This window comes from Lichenostomus cassidix, chromosome 15 (genome assembly GCF_008360975.1).
Source record: "Lichenostomus cassidix isolate B80296 chromosome 15, HeHo_3.0, whole genome shotgun sequence".
Classification (NCBI taxonomy): Eukaryota; Metazoa; Chordata; class Aves; order Passeriformes; family Meliphagidae; genus Lichenostomus; species Lichenostomus cassidix.
This window is the reverse complement of record NC_139496.1, coordinates 13,458,029-13,474,413: the sequence shown is the minus strand read 5'-3', so window position 1 is coordinate 13,474,413 and position 16,385 is coordinate 13,458,029. Positions and strand designations below refer to the sequence as shown.

At 59.8% G+C, this 16,385-nt stretch overlaps 2 protein-coding genes across 9 annotated transcripts; one reads left to right on the top strand and one right to left on the bottom strand.

Annotated features, from left to right (window-relative positions):
* The first annotated feature begins 1,191 nt into the window (after positions 1 to 1,191).
* Positions 1,192 to 9,383, top strand: INPP5J (inositol polyphosphate-5-phosphatase J). 2 transcript variants are annotated; one of them, XM_085076317.1, is made up of 12 exons: positions 1,192 to 1,894; positions 2,737 to 2,847; positions 4,296 to 4,404; positions 4,994 to 5,110; positions 5,182 to 5,357; positions 5,922 to 6,033; positions 6,439 to 6,548; positions 6,850 to 7,039; positions 7,236 to 7,373; positions 7,736 to 7,828; positions 8,063 to 8,167; positions 8,299 to 9,383. In XM_085076317.1, the coding sequence occupies exons 1-12, from the start codon at positions 1,284 to 1,286 to the stop codon at positions 8,917 to 8,919; spliced, it is 2,493 nt and encodes an 830-aa protein (XP_084932443.1). In that variant the 5' UTR covers positions 1,192 to 1,283; the 3' UTR covers positions 8,920 to 9,383. The 2 variants fall into 2 exon arrangements, with proteins under 2 accessions (XP_084932443.1, XP_084932444.1); XM_085076318.1 differs by lacking the exon at positions 2,737 to 2,847.
* A 92-nt stretch (positions 9,384 to 9,475) lies between these two features.
* PLA2G3 (phospholipase A2 group III) lies at positions 9,476 to 13,154 on the bottom strand. 7 transcript variants are annotated; one of them, XM_085076320.1, is made up of 7 exons: positions 11,759 to 12,197; positions 11,554 to 11,686; positions 11,342 to 11,476; positions 10,772 to 11,232; positions 10,531 to 10,660; positions 10,286 to 10,420; positions 9,476 to 10,123 (listed from the first exon to the last, which is right to left on the bottom strand). In XM_085076320.1, exons 1-7 carry the CDS (start codon positions 12,180 to 12,182, stop codon positions 9,919 to 9,921), a joined length of 1,623 nt encoding a protein of 540 aa, XP_084932446.1. In that variant the 5' UTR covers positions 12,183 to 12,197; the 3' UTR covers positions 9,476 to 9,918. The 7 variants fall into 7 exon arrangements, with proteins under 7 accessions (XP_084932446.1, XP_084932448.1, XP_084932451.1 ...); XM_085076322.1 differs by having other exon boundaries at positions 11,009 to 11,232; XM_085076325.1 differs by lacking the exon at positions 11,759 to 12,197 and adding an exon at positions 13,013 to 13,153 and having other exon boundaries at positions 10,531 to 11,232.
* Positions 13,155 to 16,385: the final 3,231 nt, after the last annotated feature.

Below are 16,385 nucleotides of genomic sequence, written 5' to 3'. Positions count from 1 at the left end.
ACAGTCTTCTTCTACATTATCTTGTAGAACAGCACAACAGCAGACCAAATATGGCAAGGCCTTAGAGATGTCTTCGGTCCTTGACACAACACCCTTCCAGAAACCAGCAGTGACATCAACTCTCCCCAGTCTTCTCCCCATTGCCACCATGGATCACAGATTATTGTAAGTGCCCCCACCATGGAAGGAGCCACTTCCCACAATCCCCTAGTCTCCTGAGTCAGCCCCATGGGAACCCAGAGATCTTGTACTCTCTGACCAGTATCCTCTTCTGCCTGGCTCGACACTTCACCAGGGTCCTCTTCCTCCTCAAGCTCCAGCCTTCCCCAGACACTGTGGCAGGTACAGGCTGAGGGTGGAACCTGTCACCTGGCCACTGTGTATGCGTGCACACTGAGTACAGGCGTTTGCACCTGCCTGTACAAAGTGCTTCAGTGGGCACTGCCATACACAGGTGCAGTAGCACCTACACACAAAGCCACATACGCACAGCTGCTCACACAGACACACACACACACACAGCTGCACAGAGCTGCACACACACAGCTGTACACAGAGAGCTTGTATATGCACACACACACACCCCGCCCCAAACTGCTCTACACATGCCGAGCCGTACACACAGAGCTGCACATGCAACACACATACACAGCCAGTACACAGTTGCACACACACACACACACACACACACACACACAGAGGTGCACACGCAGCACACATGTAAATACACACACAGCCAGACACAGACACACACACACACAGAGCTGCCACGAGGGTGCGTGTGCACACCAACAATGCAAACACTCTGCAGCATTGTCGATGCACCGGACACAAGCTGACACAACAGCTGCAGTGGTGAACACAGTCACACGCAAAATAATGCACCAGGGTAGACGTTCATTTGCAGGGCCAGATGTGCACATGTAAGGGCAGGTGTGCACGTGCAAGGACAGATGTACAATTGCAAGGACAGGTGTACACTTTCAAGGACAGGTGCGCAAGGACAGGTGTGCAAGGACAGGTGTGCAAGGACAGGTGCGCACACACAAGGAAAGACTTTCGGAGGGCCGAGGCAGGGGGCGAGGCACGGGCGGTCACGTGAGCAGGGAGGGGCGGCAGGTGTTCGAGGGGGCGGGGCCACTCCTGCGCCTTTAAGCCGCCGCGCAGGTGGTGGCCGTGACGTCACGGTGTGGCGACGTCACGGGGCGGGGTCGTAAGGTGCGCGGGGCCGGGTCGGGGCCGCGTCGGGGCCGTTCCGGGGCCGTTCCGGTCTTCTCCCGCCGATGGACCCGGCCCGGCGCGGCAGCGCCGACCGGAGCTCGGCCGCCGGCGCGGCGTCCCGACCCGGTCCCCCGCGCGGCCCCGGGAGCGCGGCTCGGCTCCCGCCCGATGCTGGGGCTTCGGCGGCGCCTTTCCTCGGGGGCGGCCTCCTGGGCGGCCGTAGGACCTCCCGACCAGACGCCGCCTGCGACCCCTTCGGGCACGGCTGCCCGCGGCGCGCAGGGACTGAGGAGCGACCTCCGGCCCGGACCCTGCCCGAGGGGGTCCCGCTGCCGGCCCTGCTGACCACCGTCCCGGGCGGCTCCCGGACCCCGGCAGCGCCCGGCCGGGCCGCCTTCCCCGCGCCGGGCGCGCCGGAGCGGCGGGAGATGCCCAAGGCGGAGTCCAGCGATCACATCGCGTCCTGGGCGGGCACCACCGTGCCCCGCGCCCCCACACTGCCCAAGGCCGTGTCCAGCGAGTTCCTCGCCGGCGGGCGGGCGGGCCTGATCCCCCGAGAGGAGCCGGGTGAGCTACCCGTCCTTGCCCGGCCTCTCGGCCGGCTCGGCCCCGGCGACGTCTGCGATCCGCTGCCGGACTGCCCGGGACGGGCCCCGGAGGATGGCGCGTTCCGGTGAGTGGGGCCGCGGGGGTCTCGCGGGAACGGGGCCCGCAATGCCGTTGGAGCAGCACACGCTGTGCCCCGGAGCTGCCCCTTCCTGCTGTGGCGGGTTCAGCAGGTTTGGGGTACGGGGTTGCAGGCAGTCTCCCGGCGGGGAGGATTCATGGTGCCTACTGTTCGTGCGGGATATCGTGATAGAGACACCGACTGTAGAGTGGGTGTCACCTCCCTCCGCTGTCCTCGAGTACGGGGGCTAGAGTGGTGCTGCTCTCCTTCGCTATTGAAACGTGTCTCCTGTGACTGAGACTCCTCCTGTCACTACCGAAAGAGCCCGCGGGCCCTTTGCTGGGGCCCGTTGCGCAAGGGCATTGATGTGTTGTGGCGGATGTGGCTTTGCGTTGGTGAAGGACACTGCTGCGGGGCTGCAGCACCGCTGTCACATGCGCTGCCCTGGCCTTTGAGGCTGACAGGGGCTGGGAGCTGAGATCCGGTCCTTTTCCCCAGGAGCCTGAGCCTTCTTGGGGCAGGGAGGGAAGCAGTTTTCCAGAGATGCCCTGTCTCACAGCCTGCCTTGCTGTGCTAGCCTGCCTGTGCCAGCTGGTGGTGATGAAGGTGCGGGCTCTCTGTGCTGGTTTCTAGAATTTCAGGTGCAGATCCTGGGGGATTTTGGAGGCAAGGACCTGTCTCCCTCATATGGGAGTTAAGGACCTGATGTATATGCCATGACTAAGCTTCAGCCTTGGCTACTTCTGTTGCCTGCAAAAAGCTTCCTTGGTGGAGCTGGGGGCTGAACAGGGGTACAGGGAACCCCTCCAAGTCCCCATGTTAGCCTGTTCTTCCTTTGTCCTCCCAAGCATCACAGTGGTCACCTGGAACGTAGGTACAGCCATGCCCCCAAATGATGTGACGTCCCTGCTGCACCTCAACACAGGCGAGACAAACGATGTGGACATGATCGCCATTGGGTAAGAGGATGAGGTGCGGCTCCCCCTTCTTCCCCTCCCCCCTCTGGCAAATCCCCTTTTTGGGGTATCCCCAAAGCCCTTGGGGGACAAGGAATGGAAGAGCTGCAGCCCCATGCTTTGGGCATGGGGAGCAGGGAAGGGTGTGCATCACAACTGATAGCATGTCAAAAAAGGTGGTGGAGAATCAGTTCCTGGTAAAATGGCAGTGCTGAGAGGAACTGAAACCCTTGAGTACTGATTAGACTTGAATCATCATTGAGCCTGGAGCTGGGCCAAGTGAGCCCTGCTCTTTCTGTGAGCCATGGCAATCCTTGGGTCAGGTCTGTCAAGGCATTTGACTCACCTGGCTAAGTCCTCTGGGAGCATTTTCCTCCTCTCTGTTTTTGCATGTGCTATGCAGGCCTCAAGGGCATAGATCTGTTCTCCCACAGCTGGATTGGCTCTATGCCCCTGCTGTGGCAGGGCAGTGCCACAGCACTGTGGTGAGGCTGGTGAGGTGAGGGTGGCTGTCCCTTGAGGACTGCAGTGGTTTGTGGATTCCTGCTAAGGCCAGGGATGTGCTATCTTTGCACAGGGAGTAGGAAGCAGCCTCTGCCTATAGGTGTGAGGTGGAAGAGCTGGATCTGCCTCCAGGACTGCCCCAGAGCTCCCAGCTGCAGGGGCATAGTGGTGTAAGGCTGAGGCTGCCAGAGCTATGATGCTGTGTTGGAGCCAGGCTTCCAGTCCCCTCAGCCTTGCAGGCCAGTGGAATGGGTCTGTGTGGGCTGCAGAGGTCAACCTGAGCTGGATGGATGGGGTGAGGGGTAGCTGACAGCAAGGGTCTTGCTTGGGACCATGTTGTGGCCAGGGCAGGGTGTCCTGCTACTCCCCTGTTCCTGGCATCTCTGCCTGGCTGTGTCCTTCCTCTGACCTGCGTCTTTGTGCCCCAAGCACTCAATACTTTTGGGCAAGACATTTCCTGATTGTGCCGTTCTCTGTGGACATTCTTCCCTCTCTTCATTAAGTGCTGAGCTAGGAGGAGCACGGTTAACATTCTGGTTGCTGCTGCTCTGAGCTGCATGGCTTGAATGCATATGGACACCTGGTGCTGGTATGACGTGACTTCTCTGTGGACACTGATTCAACTGAGAGGCCCTGTAAGCCCTTCTTGCTGAGATGGGCGTTAGGCTTCTGCTCAGCCCTGTGCAGCTTAACTGCTTCTGCTTTAGAAAGGGCCAGAGCCTCCTGGATTCAGGGCCACTTGTGCCTCCTTGCCAGCACATGGCCCAGAATCACTGGAGCAAGGACATGGCCGGTTTGTGCTCTAAAACCAGTGTCTTCCCTTGATATGCCCTTCCCACCCTGTCCTGTTGCCCAGCATTGTGCTTTGGCACTTCTCCCAGGTTCTCACTAACTGGGACACAGATGCTTTCCTGGTGTGGCTGAAGGACATATACATTTCCTCTCAGGCTGCAGGAGGTAAACTCCAAGATAAACAAGCGCTTGAAGGATGCCCTCTTCACAGATCAGTGGAGCGAACTCTTCATGGATGTGCTGAGTCCCTTCCACTTCATCCTGGTAAGGAGTCACAAAGGAGCTAGAAGCTGGTGTTCTCTCTACCTGCAAGGCAGGTGGACCACCGAGATAGAGAGGTGGACTGCAGGATGGGGAGAAGTGTGGTGGGAGAGCTGGCTGGAGGGACGGCCTGCAGCCATCCAAGCAGCAGGGACCGCTACTGCATCTCACCCAGCGAATTGTTTGGCTTGTGCCACCCTGCTCTTTTTCCTGCACTTATGCTTCCCCCTCTGGTGCTTTGGGATTACTTTATGTTGCCCACTGCATTGAACAGGGTGAGGAGGTGAATGTGGGAACTGGCTGGCAGCAGCCTGTGAGCCTCAGGGCAGGCTCAGCTCCCTGGGACAGGTTCAGCTCCCCAAGGCATTTGCCTCAGAGCATATGTAAGCCCAGCATCACTGAGGCTCAGGTTTGGCTGTCAGTGTTCAGGAGGGTGTGCACAGATCTCTGAACCAAATGTGGAGTTAGTCACCTGTGGGATGGGGGGACACATGAAGGATGGAGGTGCTGCCCCATGGTCAGGAGTCGGGGAAGTTGTACCCCTCTCCCCAGGCTTTCTGCCATCCCACTCCAGCCCTTGCTCCCATTTCAGGTCAGCACAGTGCGGATGCAAGGTGTAATTCTGCTGGTGTTTGCCAAGTACTACCACCTGCCCTTCCTGCAGGACATCCAGACAGACTGCACCAGGACAGGGCTGGGGGGATATTGGGTGAGTGTGGCCCTGGGGGGAGTTGGCAAGGGACTGGCTTCCCAAGGAGTCATGGGATCCTCTCCGTGCAGGGCAACAAGGGTGGGGTGAGCGTTCGTCTCTCTGTCTTCGGCCACATGGTCTGCTTCCTGAACTGCCACCTGCCAGCACACCTGGAGAAGGCGGAGCAGCGCAAGGAGGACTTTGCCACCATACTGCACATGCAGCAGTTTGAGGGGCCTGTGGCCAATGGCATCCTGGACCATGAGTGCGTACCCCACCACTTTGCTACCCAGTCTGGGCTCTAGTGCCAGTCCCAGTCCTTGATCACCTCCATATAGGGTCTGGGGTTTGTCCCCTGCATCCCAGCACAGCCTGGAGATCAGGTCTTGCCTGCAGAGCTGGCCCAGCATGGACTCAGCATGGTGGGGTACGTGTTTAGAGGGGTCTTGGTCTCACTACATTCAGGGCTGATACAGCTCCTGCATTACTAGCACCGTTGGGGTGTGGGACCAGTGAGGCAGAGGGGCCAGCTCTCCTCTGGTGTCCTGGCTTTGTGGTCTGAATCCAGTAGGTGCCTCACTGTGGAAATTTCCACCCCCAGTTTCAGCCTGGGGAAGTCTGGCCCATTTGGCTAATGGTGCCTGGTTGTACCTGCAGAATCCTGGCAGCTGGCCAGGCTGCTGGCTGAGCACTGACCTGTGCCAGTGTTCCCAAGAGCATCTGTGCTGTGAGCTGAGGCTGCCCACAGGCTGGGGACATCTTACCCCTGCTGTTCTTGACTCTGGTAGCCTCAGCCCTTTCAGCCCATTGCTGTTACTCCCATCCACAGCCTCGTGTTCTGGTTTGGGGACCTCAATTTCCGCATTGAGAGCCTGGACATCTGCTTTGTGAAGTATGCCATTGACAGCAATGTCCTGAGCCAGCTCTGGGAGAAGGATCAGGTGAGGGATGGGCATGCTGCAAGCCTACACTGTGGTCCCCAAGCAGTGATCAGCTCTCCCCAAAACTGCCCATGCAGCTGTGGGACAGGGCATGTCCTCTTAACAGCCTGTAGGACTCAAAGGGCCCTGGCTCTCATGTCTCTGGGGGGAGGAAGGGACAGCAGAGTCCCAGGTCAGTGTGGATGGGGCTAGGCACACTTCCCTCACCAGTGTGTGAGGTAGAGCCAAGGCATTGAGTCTACAGACTGGCTGCTGGCATGGATGGACAAACCCTGAGAGCTGTGGGAGCTAGCAGCAATGGGGCAGGGATGTCACTGTGTGAGGGTGGAGGGATCTTGACAGGGTTTGTGCAGGGGTCTGGCTATGGGGGCTGCTGTGCTCCTTAATGTGCTCTCTTCCCCTCAGCTGAACATTGCCAAAAGCACCTGGCCTGTTCTTAGAGGCTTCCAGGAGGGACCCCTGAACTTCCCACCCACTTTCAAGTTTGATGTGGGCACCAACAAGTATGACAGCAGGTAGGAGAGCAGAGCTGGGCATGAGGTGGGGCTGAGGGATGCAGGAGCAGTGGGGCTCAGAGCTGGGATGGGTGCTGGTGTGGATGGGTAGGGAAAGCAGCCATGCTGGGGCGGGCACAGTAGTCTGGACTGGGATTTGAATGCAGTGCTGGTACCAGTGGTCTGTCCCTGCAGCCATGCTGAGCTGACTGCCAAGATGAGCCGCATCCCTGCCCACAAGTGCTGTAGTGCCAGGAGGAGGCAGTTTGGGTCAGAGCCCACTGCCCCTGCCAGGCAAGAGATGCCCCTCTGTGCCCTGCAGTGCCAAGAAGCGAAAACCTGCCTGGACCGACCGTATCCTGTGGAAGATAAAACCTTCCAGCAAGGAGTTGGGCGCAGGTGGGCACCGGCCCAGCCAGGGTGTGCTGTCAGTGAGCCAGCTGTGCTACTGCAGTCACATGGAGTACACTGTCAGCGACCACAAGCCAGTAGCTGCCATCTTCGCTGTGCAGGTGAGCACTGTCCAGGGCTACTGGGAACACAGGCAGGAGCTGCAGGGGTGGGATGTGTGTGGGGCTTACTTCTGTTTGGCAAGCTCAGCTGCCTTGCCCCTGACTGGGAGTTGCTGTGGGTATATGCACAGGGGCCCTGGGCAGCAGACACAGCTCTTTGCAATGCCCTTGCTCACAATGTACCCATCTCTGACAGTTTGCTTCCAAGGTGGACAAGCCTCTGGTTGAGATATATGTGGCTGACGAGTGGAGCAGGCCTGAGCAAGCAGTTGTCAGGTACAAGATGGCTGTTGGCTTCCACCGGAGCTCCTGGGACTGGATAGGACTCTACCGGGTAGGGGCTTGGAGGCTGCTGGGGCTGGAGGGAGTGGGGAGCACTGCACAGCACTGTGGGGTCCTTTCTGAGCAAACACGGTGAGGGTGTGGAGCTGTGCCCTCCCTTCCCCTGGCATCATGATGTGGTCCTGCTTCAGGAGGCTCAGGTCCAGCAGTTCCCTCTTCCTCCTGCTCTGTGAGCCCCACAGAGGCCTGGGGCACATCTGGGGGTGGGGGGGAGGGTGCAAGGCAGCTCTGGGTCACCCTGTGTGAGTAGAGGGGGCTGAGCAAGAGGAAAGCAAAGGTCAGATGTGGGTGATGGTGCCAAGTGGGGCTCACATTGCCCCACTCACCCATGCTCTCTAATGTACCTGTGCACAGGTAGGCTTTCGGCACCCTAAAGACTATGTGTCCTATGTCTGGGCCAGGAGCGATGATGGGGAGCGCTGCCTGGAGAAGCAGCTGTGTGCACAGGTGAGCTGGGGCCAACCCTGCTGTCTTGCTGGCACATCTGCCCCACAGTAGGAAGAAATGGCCCCTTCATGCTCCAGGATGGCAGAGGTGGGCACCTTGTTATTGCGTTGTGCTGAGCCTGGGGCAGGCTCATGGTGTTGGCAGCAGAATTTGTGCTTTTGGCTGTGGGTGGAGGCAGAAGTGGGGGTACCCCTGTACCAGCCGCGGTGTCTATCAGGTGTCTCTGGGCTGCAGGTGATGTTCTCTGAGGAAGCACTGCCCAAGGGGAATGGCGAATACATCCTAGGGTATTACAGCAACACCTCCAGCAGCATCGCTGGTGTGACTGAGCCCTTCCAGGTGAGCACAGCCAAGAGGCAAGGGGGAGGGGGGATGGGTGTAGGGGGCTCTTTGGATGGGAGAGGCCAGCTGCTGTGGTACCCAACAATCCCCTGTGAGGGTCAGCCAGCAGTGCTGATGCAGGGCTGCAGATCTCCCTACCCAGGTCAGAGGAGGGCAGCAGCTCCACGGACAGCTCAGGCAGCAGCTCAGAAGAGGATGACAGTACACTTGTCCTCCTGGCTCCCAAATCCCGCAGCCCCAGCCCGGGCAAGATGAAAAGGCATCGGAGCCGAAGCCCCAGCCTGGCCAAATTCCAGGGTCTCATCCTGCGGCCATCAAGCCGGGACAGGGGTACCAGCCGCAGTCCCTCACCCCAGAGCCGTTGCAGCCTCCCCAGGAATATTCCCACCATCCATCTGCCCCAGGAGGAGCTGGGGCACTGTGGAGTCAAAGGCAAGGAGGTGGGACAGGCTGCTGAGAGCCCAGAGGACAGCTCTTTCTACCAGACTGTGCAGGAGCAAGGTGGCCCCCGGCGTGTCTCTGCTGACAGAACCCTGGCCAGGGCTGACCCCCGGAAACTGGGCCTGCTGCCTGCACTGCGCCTGGAGATGATTGACCAGGCCCTGGGTCGGCGGCAGGAGAATGCAGGCCAGGGCTATTATCCCTGCCAGAGAATGAGTCCCACCAGCCCCCCAGGCTGTGTCACCTCCCCAAAGGAGGGGTGCAGTCCCCAGGAACTGGACAGACATAGCTGTGCCATGGGCCGCTGATGCAGTGGCTCCCTCTCTCCTCCTCATAGCGCGCTTGCTGTGTGCTTTTATTCTGCCACTTTCCTAGACTGTCTCTCCCTTATTTATTGCAGCAACTCCTCACCGCTGTTGTGTGCCTGGCAGGTAGAGGCCCCACCCCACGCTATTCCCAGCTGAAGCTCCTGCCTTGGGCAGGGCTGTGAGGTGTTGACATACGAGGGTGGGCAAATCTGGTCTAATGCATTTTGGGGAACCTGTCATGGACTTCCGAGTGCAGGACTCTTGTCCCAGAGGAGGAGTGGTGGCCTCACACCTGAGGTGGCACAGGAGGCCAGGGCAGGGCTCTGGCAGGAATGGTGATAGGCACAGCATGAGGACCACCACAGGGTAGCCTGGAGATCAAAGCTTGCTCCTTCCCTGCTCTACCACTGTGCCTCAGCCTGGACATAGTGCAAGTGACAAAATAAATGATCCTGCCCACCCCAGCTGCACTGTGCTCACTGCTGGGGGCAGGATCAACCCCAGGGTGGGGGGCCACAGTGTGAAGAGGGGCAGCAGGCTCAGCCCTTGCACCATACACCATGCTCAGACCACCCTTTATTTCTTCTGCTGCATGCAGGTACTGTCCCAGCCCTTCTACCCTGCCTAAGCAGAGGGTCAGGATCACACCTCACTGCTCAGGGCCCCCAGCAGAAGGGTCACCAATCTATGGGTGGAGGGCCCTGCCACCCCCCTGCCCCAGAGCACACCAGGGAAGGACAATTGGTTTCCCCTTTCCTGAGCCCTCCTATTTCTTTCCCCTGGCATTTGATGCTCATGGATGGCAACCACAGCTACTTGAGAGGCTTCTCAGTCCTTCTGCCTGCTCTGGCTGTGGTCCCCAGCTCCATGCAGTCATGCCAGCAACCATGCTCAGTGCCATCCTTTGACTCGAGGACCAAACAGTGAAGAGCTTCAGCCTGCAGCTGCTGCACAGCGCATCCTCCTCCCCTTCCTTCCGAAGGCAGTGCTTCTTAGGCATCATCGAGGCAGCGTGCGGGGCCAAGCACCTGGCGGCTGTTCTACGACCAGGTGCTGGCACTGCTCACTGTGGGTGCCTCCCCTGGCCTGTGTCTTCCAGTCTGGATGCTTGGCCTCGGAGCTCACACGCAGAAGGCGCCAGCGTTTCAGAGTCTTTCTGAGCTGCCGTGCAGGTACCAGCACAGCCCTGGTCACCGTGGTACAGCTGCCAGAGAAGCAAAGCTGTGAGCATCAGTGTGACCCTGCAGCACCAACATCCACTGCCTGCACTGCAGCCTGCTTGTGGCATAGCAGAGCAGGGGCCAATGCTTGCACTGCTGGCTTCCTGCCCCACATGGGCCCTGGCCTCTTGAACCTCCCCACTTACCTGTGCTGTGACCGCCTGCGTGCGCTGCAGCCAGCAGGCAGTTCCAGAACAAAGCAGTCCATGGCAACGCGGTCAGCCAGGACAGCCACATCCATGTTACTGCAGTCCCTCGCCCTGTGCAGGCACCGTGCCAGCCTGCAGGCACAGGAGGGCAGGGATCAGCAGGTGCTGGCCAGGACAGGCATCCCAGCTCCTCTGATCCCTAGCTGTATGCACACAATGCCCTTTTCCTCCTGGACCCACACCTGCGTGTGCAGTTGCAGTGGAGGAGTGTCTGGCTGTCCACGTTGTGCAGCTGGTACCTCACCTCGAGGGGTGCAATCTGGTGGTCACACTTACCCAGATGCTTGTTGCACCTGCACTCCCTACCTGGGCCTGAGGAGAGCAAGGATGTAAGGGGCACCCCCAGCATACAACCCCACCACCCTGAGGCCTTGGGGCCACCCCTGCTGCAGCGTGCATACACTGCCCACACAATCAGCTCACCCTGCTGCCTGTGCCCCTTCATAGCAGGCACAGGGGTGGCTCCACACTGCGCTGTGGCTGGGTTGGGTCCAGTGCTGCCAGAGCAAGGGCGTGCTAAGTCTCCAGCCCCTTGCTCTGCTCCAACCAGATCCTGTCCCGACATGGTCGATGCTGTTGAGGGGCCAGGCTCTAGTCCCCAGTGCACTGTTGGGTGCCTCGTTGTGAGCTCAGCCTTGTCCCTGGCCGATGCAGGGGTACCTGGGCCCTGTGGCTGCTGGGCTGTCTTAGGTCTCCATGGCTGGCGGTGCCCAGGCTTTGCCCTCAGTTCCTGTCGAAGCCGCTTACGTCCTGTTCTAGAGAAACTCCTTCCCTTGCCCGGGGGCTGCACAGTAGGGCTGCCCCTCTCGTCCGCCGGCAGGCTGGGGTGATACTGACTCTGCTGCACGATCCTGGCCAGAGGCACTACACCATAATGCTCACACCTGGGGACACCACGTGCTGTGAAGTCCTGCACACCAGCCCAGCCAAGCCGTGCCCGGAGAGGCAGCCGGGCAGGGCACGCTGAGGGCTGGAGCACCCCCGGGCACTCACCCGCCCCACCAGTGCCACTGGACGCACTCCTCGCTCTCTTCCAGCACAAAGCAAGGGACCTCCAACAAGTTGAAGAATGTGACGCCAATGATGTTGGAGACGGTGTCGTTGATGGCAAGCAGGCACCGCCGGAACCTGCGGGCAGGGACCGGTGAGGAGGGCGGGGCTCCCCAGGCTCCCAATTATCCCCAATCCCCCGGCCCCAGGCCCACCTGGCGTCGCAGTCGCAGTGGGACACAGTGTGCAGGCGATAGTTGCGGACGCCGTAGTTGAACTGCAGCGCCGAGATCTGTGCCCAGCAGTGGTCGTGCTCCCGACAGCACCGGTCGGGGCCGCGGAACAGCCCTGCGGAAGCGCCGATGAGCGCGGCCCTGCGGAGGGAGGCCGGTGCCCCCGCCGCCCCCCGCCGCTCCGTACCCAGCTCGCTCCAGTTCCCCGCTGAGTCCCCCGCGCCGCACCACAGCGTGCCCGGCAGCGTCCAGCCCCGACGGCGGCGGCGTTGTGGTCCCGGCGGCACGAGGTCGGTGCAGGCGGCGCGGCGCCGCCACAGCGCGGACAGGGCCCGTCGCAGCGCGGCTCCGGGTGCGGCGGGCGGGCGGTGCGTGCAGGCGGCGTGGAAGGCGCGGATAAGGCGCGGGTCGCGGCGGGCCCAGCAGGCGCGGAGGAGGCCGGGGGCGGCCCAGACACTCTCGATCAGCGCAGGCTCGGTGCCGGTGACGGCGCTCAAGAACGCCACGTACCGCGCACCGCCCGCCACCGCCTCCCGCGCGCACACCGTCCCGCCGGGCCAAGCAAGAGCGCGCGCGCATGCGCACAACACCAGAACCACCCGCGTCCACATCCCGCGCGCCGCTCCGCCCCCTGCGCCCGGCTTTAACCCCGAGCCCGGCGGCGGACCCGGCGCTGATTGGTCCGCGTTGCGCAGGCCCCTCCCCTGCCCCGCCCCGTGGGGGAGCGGCCGGGGTCCCCAGCCCTGACACGTGCTCGTCCAGGGTACCACCCCCATCTAGGGCACTCTATTCCCGAGCACCCCCCATCCCGGACACCCCCTGCTATACGCACCCCTACCCCACGTGCTCTCTCCCTGGTCACCCATGAGTGTGCTCTCGTGCACGACTCTAGGTACCGGTGTGTGTGCAGGTGTGCACGGGTGCCTGCATACTCACCTTGAGGACACGTGTACATACGTGCATGAGTGTATGGCCATGTGCCATGCATGCCCAGCCATGTGTGTGCCCTGCACAGGCTGTAGCCATGTCCCTGCTCAAGTATCCACGGTGTGCAGTCAGCGCACAGAGCACTGTCCTGTCCAGCCCCTGCAGAAGCTGCCTATGGACAGGACCACACCTGTTCAAATACTGAGGATCCTTGAGGATGAAGCCTCCACAGCCTCCCAGGACAACTCCTACACCTTCACAGTACAAAGGTGTTTCTTGATGTTCAAAGGAACCTCCCATGTGCCTGTTTGTTCTCATTGTACTTTGTTCCTGCACTGGACATCACTGGGAAGGGACGAACTCTGGTCTTTTTGCACCTTCCCTGCCTGTGTATTAACAGGATCCCCCTAAATTCCTCTGCTCCATCCTCAGCAGACCCCACTCCTGCAGCCACTCCACGCAGTACAGATGCTCCAGTTCCTCCACCACCATCACAGCCCTTTACTGGACTCACCCCAGCATGTCTTTGTCTTGCCCAGGTGATTCCAGCTGAAGCAGCACTGCGTCCCCCTGGTGCTCCCTGCCAGCTTTGTCTGGTGCATCTTGGGCTGCTGCCATGAGGACACATCCCTGGCTCCTGCTTATCTGGTGCTCAGCAGGATCCCAAAGTCCATTCCTGTAGGGCTGCTTTCCAGCTGGTAGCCCAACCTATGCTGGTACAATATCCCCCTGGGAATCAGGATCTCTCTACCCTGGAAATACCCCAGGGAGGGTAGCTGGGCTGTGGGGCAGAGCTCATCCCCCACCTATCTCAGGGCCCCAGTAGCCCAGGGAAGCATTGCTTAGGGTGGCCAGTGGGCCTGGGAATCCTGCTGCATCACTGCTGTATCCCGAAAGGATGCTGGCCCTGCTCTGGAGAACTGGCCCACTGAAGTCCAGATGTGCCTCTCTCCGCCCAAAAGGGAGTTAGGAAGAAGGAGGGAAGGAAGGAAAGGGTGGGTTCCTCTGGTGCAACTCTTTCTTCCAGGGCTAGTCTGGAGTCATGTCTTTGTCCAGCTGATGCTCTGCCCTGCTGGGGTTCTGGGGGGGAGGGGCAGGGGAGGTGGTCTGTGGAGCCCCATGTGCCCTAACTCTAACCTGGGGACACTGGGGGCTAATGGATGAGGATTGGCACTGTAGGCTTATCTCACCTTATCAGAATTTCCCTGACAGCAATGCACTGCAGACAGGGCAGAGTCCACCCTGTAGCTGTGATACGGCTGCCGTGTGCCACCCATGACATTGCCCCAGGTGTCACAAAGGTCTCCCCTGTCCTGAGAGCTGTATTCATGAAGCTGGATGAGGGCTGGCAGGATGGGGTCTGGCAGGCCAAGGCTGGGGAAGGGCTTTGCTTGGGGGTACCCCAGACCTGAGAGAACCAGTTTTCCACCACCTCACAGGGATCCACAGAGCCCTACTGCCATGGGCTCTGCCACACTGTGCTGTGTGTCCCAGTGCCCCCGGTGCTGCCCTGTGCATGTGTTGTAACCCCTTATGCCCAGCAACCTGGAGCTGCCCTGTACCTGGGCTGTATTGGTAGCCCCATGGGGCCCCACAGGGAGGGACCCATGGGACAGCACAGGACAGCCTTGGCTGACAAGTGTGTGACTGTGTCAGGGACACAAAACCCAGTTTGGGTTTGTCTGGAAGATAACAGGGGATAAGAAGGGATGCCCAATGCTCCGGCCTTCAACGCCCAAGCAGCCAGTGGGGTGCAAGGGCTGGCTCTGCAGCAGAGCTCCTCACTGTGTAGGGAGCTACTCCCCTGACTGCTGCTGCCCTGACTGTACCTGCTAGTGACAGCTGCTGGCACAACGCTGGTGTCTGGCTGGACAGTGAGGATGTGGGGCTGAGCCCTGGGCTACCCGCCCCAACAGGCAGCACTGCCAGCCCTGTGCTTGGCTCTGCTGACGTGGCTCAAGGCCACAGACAAGGCCAGTGCAGGGCTAAACTGCCAAGGACTCAGGACTGAGCCCGTAGTGGGGAGCACTGAGCTTTGGTGGAGATGCCAGCAGTCGTGGTCCAAGCAGCGAGGGTGGGCAGTGGGTCCCAGCCTGGGTCAGCAGGAGTGCAGGAATGGGCTGACGAAGCAATTCTTTCTCCCCTTCTCTGCATGCCATGTTCCATTTGGGGCTCCCCACTACAAGAAAGATCCCATACTGGAGTGAGGCTGGTGAAGGCTGCTGAGATGGTCTGGACTGGAGCTAGGCTTACTTGAGCTGGAGGAGAAATCAGACTTTATCTGCCCTGAACTCTGAGTCATGGCAGGGTTCATTTCTTCTCCTTTTGCACCCCCCAGGCCAGCATGAGCATTGGGGTGATGCCTCTCATGGGGACATCCTGCAGGCAGGGGCTGGATGTCTGGACTGTGTGAGTGGCTGCCAGATCAGGGGCCTCGTCCATGTCTCAGTGCTGACCCAGCTGTCCCCATGTCCAGCTTTGCCCTTTGCCCCAGCCAGCCAGCAGCACTGACTCCCCCATCATGTGTGTACCATGCATGCTGCTGGCTGTGTCCTGCTCATGTCTCCATGGGACAGGCACCCTCAGAGGGGGTGCACAGCTCTCCCTTCTGGAACAGGAATCGCTGCAGGACTGGATATAAGCCTCTCTGCTTTTTACTGCTCTAAGCTGGAACTTACAGCTTTGTGGAAGGAAGGATGAACATGTGTTCATCTTGTGCAATAGAGCATCCAGGGCATCCATGGCTCTGGACATGAAAGGCAGAACAGGGAAACAACTTAATGAGAGAAAATGTCTAGTGAAATTTGGCAGACAAAATTCAAGTTGGAATGAGAAAATGAATGGCGCATTCATTTAATGCCTGAGTTGAGATTATCAGTTCAAGCACCTTGAAGACCCAGGGAGACACTTGAGGGCTCCTGTAGACTCTGGCATGCACCCACAAGTCCCTCCACCACATGCTGCTGGGTTGGCACTCCCCAGGCTGGCAGCCAACACAGCCACTCCCTGTCTGCCTAGGAGAGCCTGAGTCAAGCTGTGGCCCCATGTGACATCTTTCTCCCACCTGGATCCCATCCTCTGGCACCAAGATGCCATGCCAGCCTGTCACACTTGCATGGGCACCCTCAGCACAAAGCAACCAGGAGTGCCCTAGCCTGCTGCATCAGGCTGCTCAGGCTTTCCATCAGTGGGATGGAGATGGTGGCACAGTGCCAGTGGCACTGGGATGCGGTTGGAGTCAGGCTCTTCTGCTGACTTCCTGGCATCTTCTGCTGCTCCCTGGCTACCCTGTGAGGCCAGAGGCCAGGGTGATGGGCTTAACTTACCCATGTCCTGCAGTCCTGGCTCTAGAGAAAGCACTAGTTCAGGCTGGGGTAGCACTGATGCCCATGGGTGCTCAGGCCACCCTGGGCAAGGACAGTCCATGTACCTGGCCCCAGGCCCTGGGGAAGCTGTGTTGGTTGTCATCATGTAGCATCCGCCTGGAGTCCTTCAAGGAAAGAGCCATCCCTTTAGGATATATTGTCTAATACACATTTATAAGAGAAGGGACTAGAGAGGCAGAATTTTCTTCTGTTTTGTCAGATGCTCAGTGCAGAAGCAGAGCTGCCTCCATCAGCTGTTTTCAGCGTGAGTGTGGGCTGCAGATATGATGGGGATGGTCAGGCTCTGCACATCTGTGGGTCGTGCAGCCCACAGGAGCTGTTTCCTGCTCTGGGTCCTCAGCCAGGGCTGCAGCCTCCTCAAGGTCTTTTCCAAGAGTCAAAGAGCACCCTGGGCACCCTGAAGGCCTGGGCAGCCTTGTCTGGGTGACCCTGCTTGAGCCAGGAACTAGACAACCTCCACCTTCAGCAAGGAGATGTGTCTTGCTTCCAGTGTTAAATAAC

Bases quoted from the DNA above. Each gene is read 5' to 3' on its own strand.
- INPP5J (XM_085076317.1), top strand. From the start codon at position 1,284: ATGGACCCGGCCCGGCGCGGCAGCGCCGACCGGAGCTCGGCCGCCGGC. The intron at 5,111-5,181 runs GTGAGTGTGGCC...CTCTCCGTGCAG, and splicing joins CAGGGCTGGGGGGATATTGG to GGCAACAAGGGTGGGGTGAG. The intron at 7,374-7,735 runs GTAGGGGCTTGG...ACCTGTGCACAG, and splicing joins ACTGGATAGGACTCTACCGG to GTAGGCTTTCGGCACCCTAA.
- PLA2G3 (XM_085076319.1), bottom strand. From the start codon at position 12,182: ATGTGGACGCGGGTGGTTCTGGTGTTGTGCGCATGCGCGCGCGCTCTT. The intron at 11,477-11,553 runs GTGGGCCTGGGG...CCCTGCCCGCAG, and splicing joins CACTGCGACTGCGACGCCAG to GTTCCGGCGGTGCCTGCTTG. The intron at 10,421-10,530 runs GTGTGGGTCCAG...CTGTGCCTGCAG, and splicing joins CACTGCAACTGCACACGCAG to GCTGGCACGGTGCCTGCACA.